Source organism: Pogoniulus pusillus, chromosome 18 (assembly GCF_015220805.1).
Source record: "Pogoniulus pusillus isolate bPogPus1 chromosome 18, bPogPus1.pri, whole genome shotgun sequence".
Taxonomy (NCBI): Eukaryota; Metazoa; Chordata; class Aves; order Piciformes; family Lybiidae; genus Pogoniulus; species Pogoniulus pusillus.
Genome location: NC_087281.1, coordinates 17,434,026 through 17,452,526, shown reverse-complemented (window position 1 = coordinate 17,452,526; position 18,501 = coordinate 17,434,026). Strand labels below are relative to the sequence as shown.

The window sequence follows — 18,501 nt, the reverse complement described above, 5'->3', positions numbered from 1 at the left end:
GCTCCCGCAAAAGCGTGGTAGAAGCAGGACACATATGTCATGATAGCTCTCTCATCAGGTTTAGGAGTGTTCACAATATCTACAAGAGGGGGGGGGGAGAAATTTAGGGGAAAAAAAAGGAATTGAGGAGTAGAAAAGAGGATGAATAAACAAAAGCACAACATAGTGTCATTCTGATGGTTTGCTTGTCCATAGTTCTGTGTTCTAGAAATAAAGCTGCAAGAAATGTAGTGTTACCTCGATGGGTGCTGACAATAAACATACACTAGAAATTCAACATATTACAAAGAAGTGGATTTATTTTTAATAAGCTTGATCCTGCAGTATTGTCACAGAAGTAATGACCTTAATTTTACCAGGATTATATGCTAAAGGATTGGCATATGTATGTGTGGTGACTTAGAATGTGGGGAGGTTTTGACTAAGCTACAGGAAAGAAAGACTGCATTTCAATCTGGAGAGATGTTCTCTGGAAGATGCACATAGATTAGTTATAACTTTAGGCTTATATATCAGTGTCCTTTACACTAGTAACCCCCTAAGTATGTCCAACTCTACTGCCTTGCTTTTAAGATTTTTCCTTCCTTTCATGAGGATGCGATTCCATTGTTGTGCTGAGATGTCTGTGTATGTTTCTGTGTCTATTTTGAGTAGTAGCAATGTTTTATGTTGCTGTTGGTACTTACCGTGGAGCATTTAACATTTTAAAAACAATCCTGAAAGTATAAGAGAAGGGTTTATTTTCTGAGCATCTGTTACAAGGATTTTCACATCTGTAGCAGGAATAATATCCAGGAGGGAGTTTAAAAAGAGGGCATTCTGCTACTGAAAATGGTTTTTCATTATGAGCTTATTTTCATCTTGAATTTTTAAAGGTGCTTTAAATGAATGCAGGTTTAATTAAAGAGATTAATGTCCTGTATCCCACTTAGTAACCAGCAGCCTAAAACCTACTGGATATTATTAGTAAATGTGCAGAAGATGAGACAGGAAGTTTGCTTCTATGGAACAAATGAACAGACTACTACTGGCTCTACCAAGACAGTGGCTCAGAGAAAAATCAGGCAATGGGAAATAAGCTGAGCTCTAAGATGCTATCCCTGGTAACTAGTGAGCAAAAGATCAGAAGAGAAAAAACTGCAGAAGAAAAGACAGGAAGGTGAAGGATGAGATCTGATCCATCTTCTACAATCTCACCTTCTGAGCACCAGCAAATGCATGGTAGTAACAGGAAACATAAGTCATAATGGCTCTTTCATCTGGTCTGGCAGTGTTTACTACATCTGTGTAGAGAGAAGAGGGTTAACTGCTCAGAAATTCTTACAAGGTACTTCCATCAGATTATGGTGACTATGCCATCTCAGTGCTGTAAGGATTCAAAATAAACACTGCATTATTCGTGTTGCAGCTGTTTATTTATATCAGTGCAAAACTACCTGAGATGAGTACTCAGTAAATGGAAAAGATTTTCCTCTCTGAAATGGCAAAACATCTGAAGGCTGAGACCACACAGAAGGATACTGCTACCTTTTGGCTTGGGGAAACTTCCAAGCAGACAGCATGGCTAGTAGCTCTGCTGGGTTCAACTTCACTCTCACTCCAAAGCAACTTCATTTAAATAACTAGAATTACTCCAGAGTTAAACACAGCCACAAAATAGAAGTACATTAGCACAAGATCCCTGTGACTGACAGGATATTGATTTATATTGGCAACCTGTAGAACTCTTGCAGTCCTTCACAAATACATTTTGTGTTGAGAAAATCATGAAGAGTAGCAGTTCTGCAATCTTCGTGTCTGTTTGCCTTTTTAGTGAGTAACATATATCACACAAGCGTTCGGCTTGGCAGGCAGAGAGCTTTGTCCCTACTACGGCAGGAAAAAGTATAGAGAGGGTGCAACCAAGGCATGAGTATGTTGGTAAAAACAGACCCCTCCAACACTTAACAGAAAGGCAGGGAAAGGTGTTTTTACATCAGTTACAGCCGAGTGATGAATGATGCTAGTAAAAGGTGCAAAGAGTGGGAAGACGCTGGTGTGAAAAGACCCAAGAAAGAGATAACCATTTCCAATGTTAACAGCGAGATTTCAGGACCAAAATATTGCCTGATTTTCTGCTTCAGAGTTGTGATCAAAACTTTGAAAAGTTTCCACTGAGAACACAGTGGAAGTGAAGGGAGTAAAAAGTGATGGTGAATACTTAGAAGGTACTAGAAGAAGCATAATTTCTTTTCACCCTCACCTGCCAAGATAGAGAAGATAAGGACTATAATGTGCAGAAAAACTAGTGAGGAAAGAAAAAGGCTTCCTACATCGTGTGTGAAGAGAAAAAAAATGAGAAAAAGAGAATGCCAGTAGGAGGTGTTTATTGGTAACGAGGTAGAACTTCTGTTTATTCCTTACACAGTATTTCAGTGTAAAATAATTAAGTAGTGTTTGAAAGGGAAAGTGCAATTTTTAAAAGTGAAAACAATTCCTTTTGAAGCACTGAAGGTGAAACCAAGAAACCACTTCAACTGCAAGGTTTCAACCTGGATTTTCCAAACCATTCTGCATTGGCCTAACTTTCCTATGAGAGGCTTGAAAGGGAGCAGACACAGTGAATTTGAGAGCTCTGGGTAATTTATCACGTTATCTCTGCTCTACTGACAAGCCACCAGAGCAGAGTTTGAGTACTTGGAAAAGAATGCTTTGAACTAGTGTAAGCAATTTCCAGTGTTTTGGCATCATTTTTTGCCTGGAATACAAAATGTGTTGGTTATCTTGAAGAAGTTCCAGGAACTTTAAAGAATATTTTCTTGTCATCAAGCTCCACGATTTTAGTATGAACTAAATATGAAAACGTTTGTTAAAACTATCACTGTAAATGGTTTACAATAAACCCCCAAAAATGCTTCCCTCAACCCATCTGTCTTCCACAGGGATCATGGTGTTAGTATACTTGGAAATTCTATGCTTGTATTTCTAGCTCTCTCGTTTAAGCATTTTAAAGAAGTGAATATGCTTTCAGCTGCTGACAATTATATTTCCCTTTATTAGACTTAGATTTTATTTTCTTAAAGGCAAGGATTGTCTTTTGATCCTTTGCTGCTTAGGACCCAAAGTACTACAATAAATACAAACATTTAACAAACAATAAAGAATGAGACCAAAAGTGAGTGTGACTATCAAATAAATGGAGAACAAGAAGGAAAGCAAAGCAGGTTGTTCCATTATGATTCAGGTAGAAAGAATGTTGAAAATTTGCTGGGAGCAAAACAAAAGAGTTTTACTGTCTCCTGCTTGCAAGTAACACAAACGGCAGTAAGATACAAGTCTCACCTTCTGCATCCAACATCTTGGGGATATCCAAATGCTTTTCAGCGATTTCCATGGCAAGGTTGATATTTCCTATGGGATCATCCTGCATTAGAGATGAAAATACTAGTCAAAGATGGAAGTTTTTCCTTGAAGGAAGTCTGCCATAGGTACACTAAAGCTTACTATGGTTTTCAAAACTGTAAACTAGAGCCACTATTCTTTGAAAAGCAGAATGTAAGTATACAAACTTTTGTTCTATCCACTGCTTTGCTTTCAAAAGAAACCAGTAGCAAGCTATTATGTACCACTAGGACTCTGCTATGAGTACATTCTGGATGGGAGCATAGACAATATATGTACTGTACACAAGTTTGAGGTAATTCTGAATTAAGTACAGCAGTAATACATAAAAGTCAAGACCACTGGTCCAGCACGCTTACACTAGACCATCATCACAAAGTTAGTCCTGCATGTTTTATAGCTCCTATGCATTACATTATAGGGATATGAATTGAACAAGTTCTTTGTTAGTCAGGTGCACACATGAGAAGAAGCAAGCACAGGGAAAGGAGCAAAAAATTCCCTGTTTTGGCTTGGACAGACAAATCCGCACTATCTCTATACACTGAATTTTGGAGTTGCGGAAATTCAGGAAGGAAGGAGAAAGCAAGCAATGAGCACAGTTCAGATAAGCAGCACACATTTCATGTCTTGCCTTACAGACAGTTATTGCTGACAATGGAAAAGTTTGTCAGACTAGAACCATCCTTAAGGCAGCCTTCCCATATCAATTTGGAGAGAAAACTCTCTGTATGAAATAACAGGTCAAGCCATTAATGTTATTATTATTCTCATGTATTCAAAAACTGCTAGATGATCATAGCCACTCTGACCAATGTCAATGACTACACAGAGAAGCTGGGAAAACAGGACACAGAAGTGCAAAGTTAGAGATGCTGGAGGGCACTAAAATAATGTTCACAACTTTTCTGTACAGAATTTCCAGGGCTTCCATTTGAATACTAAGACTTCCTGTAAAGGTATGTAGTCTCAAGCATGTGTCATTTGTTACTTTGAAATGAACTTAATAAGACTACTTATTATGGCACCACAGCAATTATTTCACAGAATAATTTCACAGAAGTCTGCTCTTCATGCACTTACATATACCAGGAGTCATAAGTAAAAATGCCTGTGACATGTCTTCCTATAAACATATCATACTGGATAGTCTTTTCCTTTAAAAGCTGCATGTTCAATGAAACATGTTATGAAGAACACTAAATTTTGAAATCTAACAATTTGGGTATCATAGAATACAAAGTGTCTAATCAGAATTTCTTACTCTATCATCACTTAGCAGTTTTGTGCATCATTAAGAGAAACTTAAAATCCAGACAATATTTAAAACCCCCAAACTTATTTTTGCTATTACACAAGACACCATGTGCAATACATTTACTAAATCTGTATGCAAAGACTCTCACTGAAATGAAATGCAACAAAAATATACTAAATTTAAATGAGAACAACTGACTAAGCTAAAGCACTTTGCTATGGATGAATGATGAGCACCTCTTGTTTGCGTGCTTAGTATTAAGTTCATGAGTAAACAATGCTGCTTCACTGGTGAAGGATTTGTTTTAATATTATAGCAACTTCTACAGAATTGGAGATGCCTATCACCCATCCTTTTAAACACAACTACAAACTGCAGTAACTAAAAGTCTCTGCTACAGCTAAAGAAATACCTCATCTAACTTGTCATAGTCAAGAAGATCAGGCCTGTGTCTATGGATAAGGGCGTTGAAAGCAAGACCGTTTTTCCAGCTATAAGTTCACACAAAACACATTAGTGGGGAAAGGAAAGGACAGCATGCAGGAGATAAGAAACAAGACACCAAGGCAGCTGTTAATGTAACCAAAATGAGCAGTCAATCAAACACGGCCAGATCAGAAAAGCAAGGTCTATTTTAGGTTTTTTTCTGCATGTGCTTTACGTGCCACAGCTGAGCCTCAGTGGTGAAACCTGACCTGTTCTTATTTTGGAAAGCTCTAAAAGAAAAATAGTGATGGTGAAGCAGATCTGCTTATGTTTCTATTCCTTTTTCTCAGCACTCATATATAATACTGTTAAATTCTTTAGTACTGTGTACCACTTCTCAAAGCACAAACTCAGTCGATCCAACTTGTTTGTGCCACGCTTAAGTACATGTATGCAGAGACAGGTAGCTCAGTCATTCCATGAATCAGTTTATCCATAGGAAGCCCTACATTTAGAATCAGAGAACAAGCTGATATTGATGACTAATATTTTGCCCTGTCGTTCAGATCTGTGGTTGTCTTACAACTGCATAAATTAAAATCTTGTGAGTTTAGGAATAAGTTTATTTAATTTTCATCACTGCACACCTTAGGGACCCCATCTTAAACTTAACATATATATAAAGCAGACTAAGTTTTCACGTTTTCATTTAATTATTTCTCTTTTCCCTGTCTGATGAAAATTGATTCCACTAGTAAAATCAATTTGGAATGAAATGTTATGGAATGGACCATATAGACTATGGTTTACCAGACTCTCACATCATTGAGAAGTTGCACACAACTGATTAAAAACATGACTAAGTTTTCCGTTTCATTGATATTTGTATGAGACCTCAAGATGCATTGATTCCAGAGAGCAGAAAATAGTACAGATGTAGGGAGAGCTAATATGAAATAACACACTGCTTTCTTTCTAGGTTTTATTCTTCAGCAATGATACCCAGAAATTATGACATGATTATTTGCTCCTCATCCCTCCCTCTCAAACTCAAGTGGTGTCTTTTAGAAAAGGTGCATTTTGCCATGAGCAGCACACTGTAATAAAATAGTTTTGTAATCTCCCTGAGGTACTACCTAAGGACATCAGGGTACCAGCTTTGTTTCCACTTGTCTGGAAGTATAGGTAGACACACAATTGGTCAATACTTTCTAAGTAAGACTAGTAATTTCCTGGTAATACTGATTGACAGGGATAATATTTGTTATAAGGAACTTCAAGGTTAATTATCCTATCACTGTTTATTGCTCTGCAATCTACTCTCATTTACACCACATACAAACCAGAATGAACTCTACAATACTATCAGTGGTGAACAGAGAATTCCAATGTATTTGATTTAACATAAAAGACCTTCATCAGCTACCTGGCAGCTGAGGACCAGATTATTTGCAATTAATGCTGAAGTCATCATAATGTGAAGGAATGAAGGACACAAGACAGTCATGAGGTCCTTTCCTCCAGGTAATGGTCTTTTTGGAGGGAGCTTAGACAGCCAGTCAGAATTAGTATGCACTTCTCAGCTCATCTTTTAGAAAACATGCTAAGCAAACCAGAAGTGAGCCAAATCATTGCAGGACAGCATGCTGTACCACCCAGACTGATGACCTTATTTAGCTTGGAGTAGTCAATAAGATCAGGTCGGTGTCTGTGGATAAGTGCACATAATCCAAGGCCATCTTTCCAGCTTTACAATGAAAAATAGAATGGAAAAAAAATTAGTTAATAAAGTCATGGCATTTTACAGTTTGATCCTTGCTCAAGCCATAAAATCAAGCAGGAGCTCTCCTGTGAAGTCCTGACACATTCTGTGAACTCTCATCCCTCTGAGCTTTTCTGTTACTCTACTTTTTTTTTCCTGTGGTACATATCTTCCTCTACAGTTCACACACACTCGAGGCAACCGTAATACTTTCTAAACAGTGTACATTACATGCAATAGTCCCTGACTTCAACTGCTTCATTTGTGTAGTGTTTCAGAATAGCTCAGAGTACACATTCACCAATGAAAGTGTTCAATCTCCTGATACACTTACAGCATGTTTGTGAAAATATAAAAGCAGAGCAAGCCTGCAATTACATGAATTTGCTGAAGCAGTTGACCTTCTTGTATGTCAGTTATTTCAGACAACTTTACTGACACAACCATGTTGCGCTCACAGAAGTCACAAATTGGATCAGTTTATGTAAAATACTTCACACTTGACAGCTTCAGTTAAGTTCTGTATCTACACACTTCAATGTGACTTCAGGCACACTGCTTTTCTGGGCAAGAACAGGCAATGAACAGAGATACCAAAAACATCTATTTAGAAAGATTATGAAAGGTTCCTCCCAGACAGAAGCAATTATTCTGGAAGATGTAAACACTATGCCATCACTGAGACTATAGGTTTGAGGTCTTATCCTGTGCTGTGGTACTAAACATTTTAAAGCTGTTAGAATTTCTGTTATTGAGCTGTCGAGGCAGACCCTCCAAATAACAGAATCATCTCCAATAAAAATCTAATACAGTTAAGCCAAATACACAGATATTATATATTATGAAACCATCCAGAAGGTAAAACTGAAAACAAATGAGCATGAAGGAAACAAAAACATTATTTTCCCAAAAGGTATAGACTAAAATGGTCTGGGCAGTCTTTTGTAAAGTAAAAGCTGATGAACTCAAAATCAAGGTACTTCCATTCAAGATGTTTTCTCCATACCATTTATGAGACCAGCATATGTATGTATACACACTAAGATTCAGTACCCTAATTTGCAGTATACTCTGCATCCATATAAAAATCTATTGAAATATAACTCTATATATTACAGGAAAATAGCATGTGATAAATTTCAGTTCTCTTAAAAGCAATACAGGGACTGTAAATCAAACATTCCTTTTATCCACGGACACATGTGTGATCTGTAGCTTTTCTATCACTACGTGTGCTTTAGGTGCTGCATATTCAGAACTAATTTAGAACACCAACACACTGCAATACAGAGGTCTTATTGCAAATAAAATAAGGATCTCAAGGAAGGCAAAATTACATACTTAAACAGTGCAACTGGCAAGTCACATAGTTTAACAAGGAGGGTCACTGGCAGAACTACAGGAACTAGCCCAGTGAAATCCCCAAACCAGGCAGCCTGCATATGGCCTGGGAGCTTCACTAAATTTTCCACATGAAGTAACAATCATGATTCTGAAAACAAATGTGTTTAAAGTGCTGCTGTTGTGTACTGAGTGCATTTTTTGCTTCTAATAGTTACCTTACAAAACAATAAAGACTGATTCAATATAATGATACATTTGCAAGTTCAACACATTGGTATTTTTGCCAAGAACAGTCCATAGCAGCTCTCACTTGAGAGCAGCCATTTGCCAAGTCACTATATTGCACTGCTTATATATTCCCATATATCAAGGACTCTAACAATGTAATATGGTCATTCTGTATCTAGTAGCAATTATTTTTCTTTTAAATAGTGTCTGGGGAAGCCATGGTAAATAACACAAAAAGTTAATCAAAATAAGACTTTGAAGACAAAGCAAGAGAATTCAAAAAAAGAAGTCTAGTTAACAGGTGAGAGTAAAACTCTCCTGTCACATATATATACCTCCAGACTGGTGGGGGGAAAAATTACCTACAATATTATTGACTGCTACTACCCTTTGAAATAATGGAAGTTTACCTAAGATGGAAGTTCTGAATGTTCACATTTCTGTAAGGAGCAGTTTTTCTTTGACACCACAGCAGCAGCCCTTCTTTGGCAGAGGTCTCTGTAAAAGACACCAGATAGTAAAAAGAAAGGGATAAATGCTAAAAGTGTTCAAGTAATTAATTTTTTGTCATTGTAAATGTAGTCAGCCACCTGGAACTTGTTGGCATAAGCCAATGTTTAATCCTAAAAGATACCCATACTAATGGTGCCCCATTAGGACACAGAGGACAGCTCAACTGAAACAACTTCAGACTAGAGACTCAGCCCGCACAGTAATTCTGGGATATTAGAAGATTAAGAAATGATATTTGGTTGGATAGCAGAATATATATTTGGAGAAAAATACCCAACACAAATAGAATAGAACTGGGCATAAAAGACTGTGTTGGTGCCTCCACTAAATATGCCTATAGTCTCTGTCCATTTGCTTATGCGGTGAAGTGCTGAAAAAATACTTTCATTATCTGAACTCTCTGTGCACCTCAACGCATCTCAGTGCAAAAGTAGAGGACAGAAAAGATCAAACAGATCATTAGGTACACATTAATGTCCCACAAATTATGGGTGGGGCAGTATGCAGAGCTTACTGTTATTGAAAACTGAGATTAGTTTCTCAAATTCTACTTTTCAAAGCATGGATCAAATCTGAAGTGCATTTTAACTGCAACATATTTTCTGGAGACAGTTACCAAGTGAGAGTTAAGAACAGAAAACTGAAGCCGTGTGGAGAAAAAAGAAGTGATGGAAAAAGAAAGATATAGAGAGATAATATTTGCAAAGAATATGATAAGTGGATGGGACTAAAAATAAGTATGTTTTGAATAGGATCACCATGTAGGGTATAGCACAGTTTTGGGCCACCAAAGCTCAGAAAAACAGGCATGTTTCTGTCTCCACAACTGAGACACATGCCCAGAATTTATGTGTTTTGAAAGCCAGCTCAAGGTCTCTAACAGGGTAAAAGTAATTACTTGTTCCCTCCAGAAATTGATTTTGTCACTGGGTAGGGAACTTCTAGTATAATTCACTGTGATAAAGTAATGCATTTTTTAAACACTCATCTCACTTGTGCATAATTCATATAAAACCACTCTTTAACAAGTTTCCTGTTTAACATAGTTGCAATACTATTACCTTCCACTGAAATATCCTGAATGGCAAAGCGAAGGATGATAGTCCAGATCATACCCAGCGTCATTTTCACATTGCCATCAACAATTTCTAAGGTGAAAAAAAGGCATAATAGTATATTTAGAATGTGGTCTCCATTTTATTTTAGTAACCTATTTCTATTAATATTTCATCTAAAAAATTGTTTCTATTTCTACCATAATTCTTTACACAGAGATCGTCTGGGTTCATTTTTCAACAAACCTATGCTTGTGCTACACTGAAGATTGTTGAGGTTAAGTGATATTAACTTCAGCCTTTCAATGCTAAAAGGTACTTGTAACAGTCTCAAACCTTGACTTTCAGGCTGACTTTTTTAGAGAGAGCCTGAGGGGAAATATTAAAGATTGAACAGTATCACTGTTTTCAAACACAAAGGAACTGGAAAAAAATACGGTCCTATCCCAAATTTTAAGAAACTAATGAACATTAACAGTACTAATTTTTAATACAATGGTACTCAGAATCTCCTCTATATTGTTTAGACCTTTCTGAGAAATTTACCTTTAGTGCCAGCACAGACTAGATATGAAGAACAGCTCAAGAGACACAGCACCTCCTGAGACTGAGCTACCAAGCAGCTCTAAATCACAGCCACAAAACTGTAACATCTTACAGCTCTGGTGCCTATGCACATTTAAGTATCTTTACTCTAAAATGTGTTTTTTCCTCTTATGTCTGAAGTATCAATTTGTTACAAGACTGTTTGATTCTGCTTACAACACAGGGTACTACAAATGTGCTTTCTCCAAACCTCACACATACACAGGAGTCCTTTCACAAGCCAAGTTAGAATCCAGTGCTCCTACACTGTAATCAAACAGTGATACCCACTTAAATTTCTCAACACCAAAAAATGTGTTGCCAGCCCACTTAAATGTGTTGATAATGTTAAATCAATCTGAAAGGTATAGTGAGAGACTCAGAAGAACATAGTGAGACTCTAATAAGGGTCCTGCACTGGAAGGTAAAGAGATGGGATAATGAGAGAGCAGAACTGCCAACAGCCTTTCCAGTCACCTCACACCAAAAGAGCAGTGGAGCAGGGAAGGAATCAGCTGCTCCCATATTTTAAAGTCACCTCCAGCCTCCCTCAAAGAGTGGCACAGCTGTGGCTGCCTAGGGGCCCACTAGTGTTCTGGAAAAGGAACGGGAAAAACTTGCAGGAGGAGGAGTTTCCTCAATTTAACATCAAATGCCAGTAGAGGTGCCAGCAGAAAATGGAGTCACTCTGCTTAAAAGTTGCTGGAATCCAGGGGCAACTTCTACAGTACAAAGCAGCTGCCAGCTCTAAGACTTGAGATACATGTGAAATTGCAGCAGTATGTGACACAAGCTGTCACTTGAATCTATGGAATTAACACATGTAGTAGGAGATATGTCACTCAGCATTAGTCTGTACTTCGTTGGTATGATGATCCAAGTTTATATATGAGTGGCTATTTTTCAGCTTTCTCCTTTGGGTTCTACACTAATTTTACAGTTACCTGACTTTGCCTGCCTTCTGTGTATGATAACTATCAAAAGTATAACAACTATCAAAAGATCTCAAGTCTCTTCAAATCTCAAAACTAAACTCCTTGACCTCAAAACAGACCAAGTGGCAATTAGGGCACGTAGCTACTTATCTCCTCTTGCCTCCTCCTCCTCAGTCAAGTATTTAATTGCATTTTGTTCCAACATCTAATATGTATAAGCAGTAAAGGAGGCATTGCTGATTGTCAAGCAATCAGTTCATGGATTTGCATAATTGTGCTAGTTTGAAGCTAGCTAGAATGTTTTGGTGAGAAGAATTAGATTACAGACTGTGAAAAGGAAAACAGAACGATGTCTGCTTCACTCATAGGCTCACTGAGATGTGTAAGAACAAGAATCCAAACACAGATAAGGGAGTCGCACTTCTGGGGGAACTGGCTGAGCTGCATTTCTCTCTCTAGCCTCTCTCATCTCTCTGATTAATCCACTTTGCTTCCTAACCCCCTGGCCGAACCTCCATTCTTCCTTGGGACTGGGGTAAGGTGGGGGGGGAGAAGGTGGAAGGGTGGTTGGGAGCCTCTCCTGGGGACTCAGGTTTCTGGGAGGGCTGTTGTGTTTCTGTATTACCTTTTCCCTTGTACATTTCTGTATATAACTGTATATACTGTAAATATCTGCCTGTATATTGAGCTAAACTGTAAATAATAAGCTTCATTCAATTTCCAGAGCCAGCTGAGTCTAGTCTGGGTGATTTCCAAAGTGTGGGGGGCGGGGAACACCCTAACCATCAAAATAATAATCACTACATCATCGGCTTGGTTTACATATATGTATGTACACATAGAATGAAAGAGTAAGAGAGACTTTCCTATGTTGTGCCTCAGGAAAATTTTCAAGTGATTTTCCAGCTTTGGTTTCCCATTATCTACTGCTAGCATAAAATACACACCAAAAATATTCATACAAAAAGACAAGCAAAACTATCTCAACAGGAGGAAAATTAAGTTTCTAAATGTTGAAAAGTACCAGTCAGTGTTGAGAAAATGCTAATTCATTCTCATAAATTCCCTCTACAGATCAATAGAAGGCTTTACTATTTCTTCACACTGCTTGTTTACTCTGGGAGGAATAGCAAAACACCTCATGCAGCAAAACTACAGCTTTCTGGAAATGGAAAAAAATAATAAAATGGCCTAGGGGAAAAGCTAATCAAAGTGGTGTGGCAAGTTCTCAAAGGTTGGCTTCCTTATTTTCTAATTCTGCTTTGGTGCCTTTATTTAATTCTGTACTGACTTTGTTATAGAAGATTCCTGGTCCTCAATATTTCTCCCACTCCCAGAAAAGCAACAGGATACTTGGATCTCTTTTGTCATTTTCCATATCTCAGTTCTTTTCATTCAGGGTGCAATTACCTTGCAAATAGAGTTATTGCACTTGTTAAAAACTTTTAACTCCTGGGCTGTTAATGGGTCATAAGGATACTTTCATAGCTTTTGCTTTACCCTCTTGGCTCTCTATTCTCTTTTCATCACCAAGAGGGAGAAAGACTCTTCCAGAAGACAGAATTTGGCTTCTGCAGAGCATCACACTTCAAGGTGATCACCTGTTTCTTTCTGCTCACACAGAAAGCCAAAGGAAGTCAGTCTCAGAACAGTAATGATTGCTTTAAATAATATCCCTGGTCCTTTAAAAAATACTGAATTGAACTCTGCACTCATGTCCCACAGGAACTGCAGTTTAATCTCTGTTTTGAGGCTCCATTTCAAATACCCGTTAGTCCCCATAGGCTTACATGCTGTTTACCACTCAGCATGTCAGATAATAAAACATGATCCTCATCAGATTTAGATACAAAACTTTCATGCTTTGGCAATTAAAAAGTATTCCAAACATCTATGTAACTCAGAGAATGTGAAAACAGATGGGTGCAGACAAGCCCAGATGCCTCATGCTCACACAGAGAGTCAGTAAATTAAGGAGTTAAGCACTTTGATACAATCTTAAGGAGCCTGTGCTCAGCCTCCTTGCTGGCATTCACTCCACCTTCATACTATTTTCATACTATAATGACTGCCCAGTCACCAATGCTGCAAAATGCACCGTAAGAGAAAAAAAAAGAGGTGAAGAAGGTTTTAAAATCAGATCATACTGCTGATACAGTTTCCAGCACAGTTACAGAAACAGTTGTCAGGCCAAGTGACAGGGTAGGGCTGTGAAGTGTGGGAGCAAGTATGCAGGACGAGGGGGCACAGGGACTCTAAACACGTACTGGTGCCAGAGGTCCCACACTGTGAAACTGTAGCCAGTCAGATGTGATTCTGCATTGCTGCATCAGCGCAGCATTGTGCCTTAGGTAAGAAATTTAGTAGGGGGGGATGTGGTAAACTTAACAGAGCACTAAGCATGACTGGGCTTGGCTTCGTGTTCAGCCTGCTTAGAGTAGGAGTGGAAGGCTCGTGAATCTATCTGCTCCTGCCCACATGGATGCAATCTAATGTGTGTAGCCATACTTGACATAGTGCAATGTCTTACAATGACAGGTTCCTCTCAGCATCTAAGCTGTGACAGTAGCAGTAGACTTTTCTCCTGTGCTTCTAACCAAGAAATTAAATATCTTCTTTTTTTTAAATAACAGATGAATGTTTGCTTCTAGTCACTCCATTTAACAGATTAAAAATTCCAGAAACAAGCAATAAAGCACAGCCAAGAGCATCATCTTCATCTCCTGGTTTACCAACTACAGCTGCTGTTACATGTAGAAAGAAATAGTGTGTGAACAGACATCCCATTGCAGCAATTGGCTGAGAAGCTGGAAGAGGTTATTGCCTCTTCTTCTTGCCTCTCTCCTAGCCTGGATTGCCTGTTATGACAGGGCATCTAAACCCATGCCTATTGCTGCCAAAGTGAACAGCAGGGTTAATTTAACTGCTTTTAATAGCTGATCTGAGCTATCCCAGATGCTTTGTCTTCAGGTGATATAAAAAGTATTACTGCTGCTCCCTAGTCTCTCTGCTCTGGTAATAATAAGCAGCAATAAGCAGGGCAAAATGAGATTGAAATACAAAGGGCTGGCCTGCACCTTTCAAGAGTAGATAAAAGCTGGTATATCTTGGCTTAAAGATTCTGACCTTGCTCTAAGAATCTAGGTGTGAAAACCACACATTGTGCAAACAGATCAGAGAGAACTACTCTGTCCCACAAGATACTCTTTGCTGCACTCTTGTTTTCAGTGAGGAAACCTCAAAGTCCCAGCATGAAACGAGAGAAACTACCATTCATTTCCTCCATGCTCTGTACTCACAATATTTTTGCACCAGCTATCAAACAGGCTTCCATATACTTAATTTTCATTTCCACACATAAAATGTCTCTTCAGTACCCTCTGCTGTCCAGTCAGTGCCATGTCGCTCCCAGAATAGTGACTGAAGGGGTTTAAGGTAGGTGCATATTTTTCTGTCCCACCTCATTTAATTGAGCAAAGGGCCCAGCTGCCCCTGACTGCTTACACAACAGATGGAAAGAGCCAGGCACATCTGAAATGCAGTAGACCTCTTCTGAGATCTGAAGTGCCTTTGGGAATTGCTTGTTTCTCCCCACTGATTATGCATTCCCCCAAAAAGGGTCTCTGTTACATGACTAAAGGTAGAATTTGTACTCGGATGATGCATCTAGTTCAGTCTCAAATGAATAAAGAGTGAGTTCAAACAAATGCCTTGTCCAGAGAACACACATTTCTTGGGATTTCAGAGTGCTGGATCTAGATACTGAACACATTCAGTGAACAACACTTGAAGAACCAAGTGGCTTAGGTCAAACCATTGTGAAGTCAATGAATGCTGATGGATCCCTTCATCTACAGGTGGCCCTATTCCACCTAATGAACCTTACTACTCCAGGCACAGTTACAGCAAGCTCTGAGAGATCAAGGTTTGGAAGCCAGAGTAAAGACATACATAAGCCGAGAGATCAGACAACAGGAAGAGAAGGTTCACAAATCAGTTTTAAAAGGCCTAGCAATACAAATAGAATATTCTCACTAGGATGCTGAGGTTAAAGCCACAGTTTTGCTCCAGGGCACATGTTAGAAGCTGCTCCAGAGTGGACAGACACCACTGAGGACATGGAATCAAAAGTAGTTGGGTATCATGCTAGCTATATCACTCCTTTGTACGGTTATAGCTATGGAAAACATTATGCAAGTATCTCCATGGAGCAGCTAGTTCTGGACAGGCATTCAGTCTTTTTAAGCAATCAAATTAATAGCAGAGCAGGCACAGGTTCACTTGCAGTGAAAGCCTGCCTGCTTTTTTGCTCAGAGTTCGCATCCATAAGCATTTACCCAGCCAGCTCCATGTTTTCATGTGACTACCTGAACAGATGTTGTAGGTTTGGGAACCACAGAGATAAAAATCCTCTATGGACTAGAGGAGTCCAGGGGGTGGACACAGGAAAGTGCAATATTGTTACTCAGTCCCATAATTCTGCTGGAAGCAAGGCTAACTTGTCCTCCTTTCCTCTCCCTCTTGCCTGGAGTCTCTGGCAGGAGCTAATTGTCCTGGTAAACATGTAGGGAGGGAGCCTGTTTGTGGCCTGCAAAGGCCTTGTTTGGGCCTATAAATGGCAGAGGAGCTGGGGCAGGAGAAAAGGAGCATTGGAGATTGTAGGTTAGTTTTGGGTTGGGAGATGGCTTAAGGGGGTTGCTATGCATCCTGTATATTCTCTGTAATTTTTCTGCATCTCTCTTTTCAAATATAATTCTGTATTTCTTACCAATTCATTTGAGAGTGTCTCATTCTGTTCACTCTTCAAAAAAAGCCATGACAACAGAAAATAACAAGGTAATAAATTTAATGAATAACATCTCACTTCACTTCTTTCCTACGTTCAGTCTCTCTCCAGTTTCTTAACTCTGCATTTGAATTCCAGAGACACAGTTGTCTCATCATAAAGGGTTGGACTTGATGATCTATGATGTCTCTTCCAACCTTGGTGATACTGTGATAAAATAGGAGTAGGTCCCAATCACCCAGTAGTGATGCCAGACTTTGTCTTGCCTGAATAATATTGCTTAGCAATAAAATAAGATCCCATATTAGATAAAGCACAACCTAGAGATCCACTTGATTTCTGAAGGACTTGCTTATTTTTAATCATGTTTAGGAAAACCATAATGCCCTGAAAGAAGGAATCGTTATCTGAACACCCACTGAAAGAGACAATTCCATTTAACCTTGGAGTTAAACTAATCTCAGAGCCCATTCATATCTCTATTTCTGTCTAGGTGTCCACAAATTTGCAGCTCTTCTCTTTTCACAGATACAGGTCAGCAATCAGTATTAAAGCACCCAGTTCAGGCACCAAATAATATTTAGAGAACAGCCTGCACAATTTGGCCAAGAGTCTGTCGGACTTACTTTGCAATGTGAATGCCTTGGATCTAAGTAAGGTGCACTGTCAAGCTCTGCCACATACCTTCTGCACCAATTGACACAAGTTTCACTCCTTTGCTGGCAATATAATCCAGGGCTTTGTTGACATTAGCAATTTTATGGAAGCGCATCTTCCCTCTGTCCGGTTTCGGTAGTCTTTCCCCTGCAGAACAAGAGATTTAATGTGTTTACTGTTACATATATCTGGCTACAGACATCCAAGCAACTAGAAACTCAAGAATGAATGTGCCCTGAATGCTGTCTAAAAACTAGCAGTTATTTTAACAGATTTTTTTCTGGAAGAATGTCAAAGGGCTTTAAATAAAAAACCTGAAGAGAAGAGTCAACTGTTGAAACATCTTACTTAGAACCTGCTCATACAAAAGTAACATCATTTTTATGTTTGCCCTAAACACCTGGAAGACATAAAAGTGTTTCCTGCTACTCCTGGTTCACTTCTACTGTCTGTGTTAGAGTAGCCAAATATTAAGAAGGCAGGATGTTCTCAGAGCTCATCATCCTTACTTTTCAGACTGTAAGGGGAGGCTGGACTCCATCCAGTAGGTTATCTGTAGCATCCTTCCACATCTGACCATGAACAATGGCTTTTAACAATCTCAGCCAAGACAGCAGAGCAGCTAATTGATATGAACTTTCCAAACTTAAATACAAGGACTATGATGAAGTTTAGAGCCATGGATCAGTGATATTTACATCAGTTTTGTTTCAAAGTTAATAATGAAAACATGTGACTTTTGAATTCTGAAGTAATATTGGAAGTGTTCAGAAAAAGACTGGATGAGGCACTTAGTGCCATGGTCTAGTTGTTTGGATAGGGCTGGGTGCTAGGTTGGACTGGATGATCTTGGAGGTCTCTTCCAACCTGGGTGATTCTGTGATGCCTCTATGATAATTTCAGAGCATATGTTGATGTGCTCAATTGAACTTATCTTTTTAAATGACCACAAAGAAAAATAATTCATGAAAATATGATTCCCCATTTCATGAAGATTTACCAGCTGAAGATCTTTCCCCACTGAAATTTTCAGCAAAAAAAATGTAAACTGTCTTTTGTACAAAAATACCTTGTAAATTTTGCCCTATTCCACATTTGCTGTGCATTTGTAATTTAGAATCCTATTCCCTTCCCCCCATTCAGGGGCATTCTGGGTGTATCTTGGGAACTGCACCTCTGAATAACAGGTAAAATGGGCAACATAGTGAGTTTACATCAGTTAGTCAAAAGGAGCTATTGGATGTTCCACCACTCAAAAATTAGACCTTTTACTCATTAATAAATATTGATCTAATTTCACTTTAGGTACTCACTTTTGAAAGCATTGGTCCATCCAATAAAATCATTAAAAGCAAAATAAAACTTTTATACTAAAATTGGAATAAAACACATTTGTAATCAAAGTGTAAAGGCTTTTTAATAGTCAGAGGCTAAGACCAGGTCCCCAGTATTTGTGGTTTGTCCAGCAACACTGTGATACTGATGATTTCACAGGTTTCACATGGTCATTATGGCTGGAAAAGACCTCCAAGATCATTGGGCCCAACAATTAACCTTACACTGCCAGGTCA

At 38.7% G+C, this 18,501-nt stretch overlaps 1 protein-coding gene across 6 annotated transcripts in view; it reads right to left on the bottom strand.

Moving 5' to 3' along the window:
- Positions 1 to 18,501, bottom strand: part of ACTN2 (actinin alpha 2) — a 76,639-nt gene that overhangs the window by 22,115 nt on the left and 36,023 nt on the right. For 5 of the 6 annotated variants that reach the window (XM_064158597.1, XM_064158591.1, XM_064158592.1 and 2 more), the window contains 6 exons: positions 16,958 to 17,077; positions 9,974 to 10,060; positions 8,810 to 8,897; positions 6,734 to 6,812; positions 3,322 to 3,403; positions 1,198 to 1,283 (listed from right to left, as the gene is read on the bottom strand). In XM_064158597.1, the coding sequence (XP_064014667.1) occupies positions 1,198 to 1,283; positions 3,322 to 3,403; positions 6,734 to 6,812; positions 8,810 to 8,897; positions 9,974 to 10,060; positions 16,958 to 17,077 (542 nt within the window). Of the gene's footprint in view, positions 1 to 1,197; positions 1,284 to 3,321; positions 3,404 to 6,733; positions 6,813 to 8,809; positions 8,900 to 9,973; positions 10,061 to 16,957; positions 17,078 to 18,501 lie in introns of those variants that run through there. The other variant, XM_064158596.1, reaches the window with a different exon arrangement.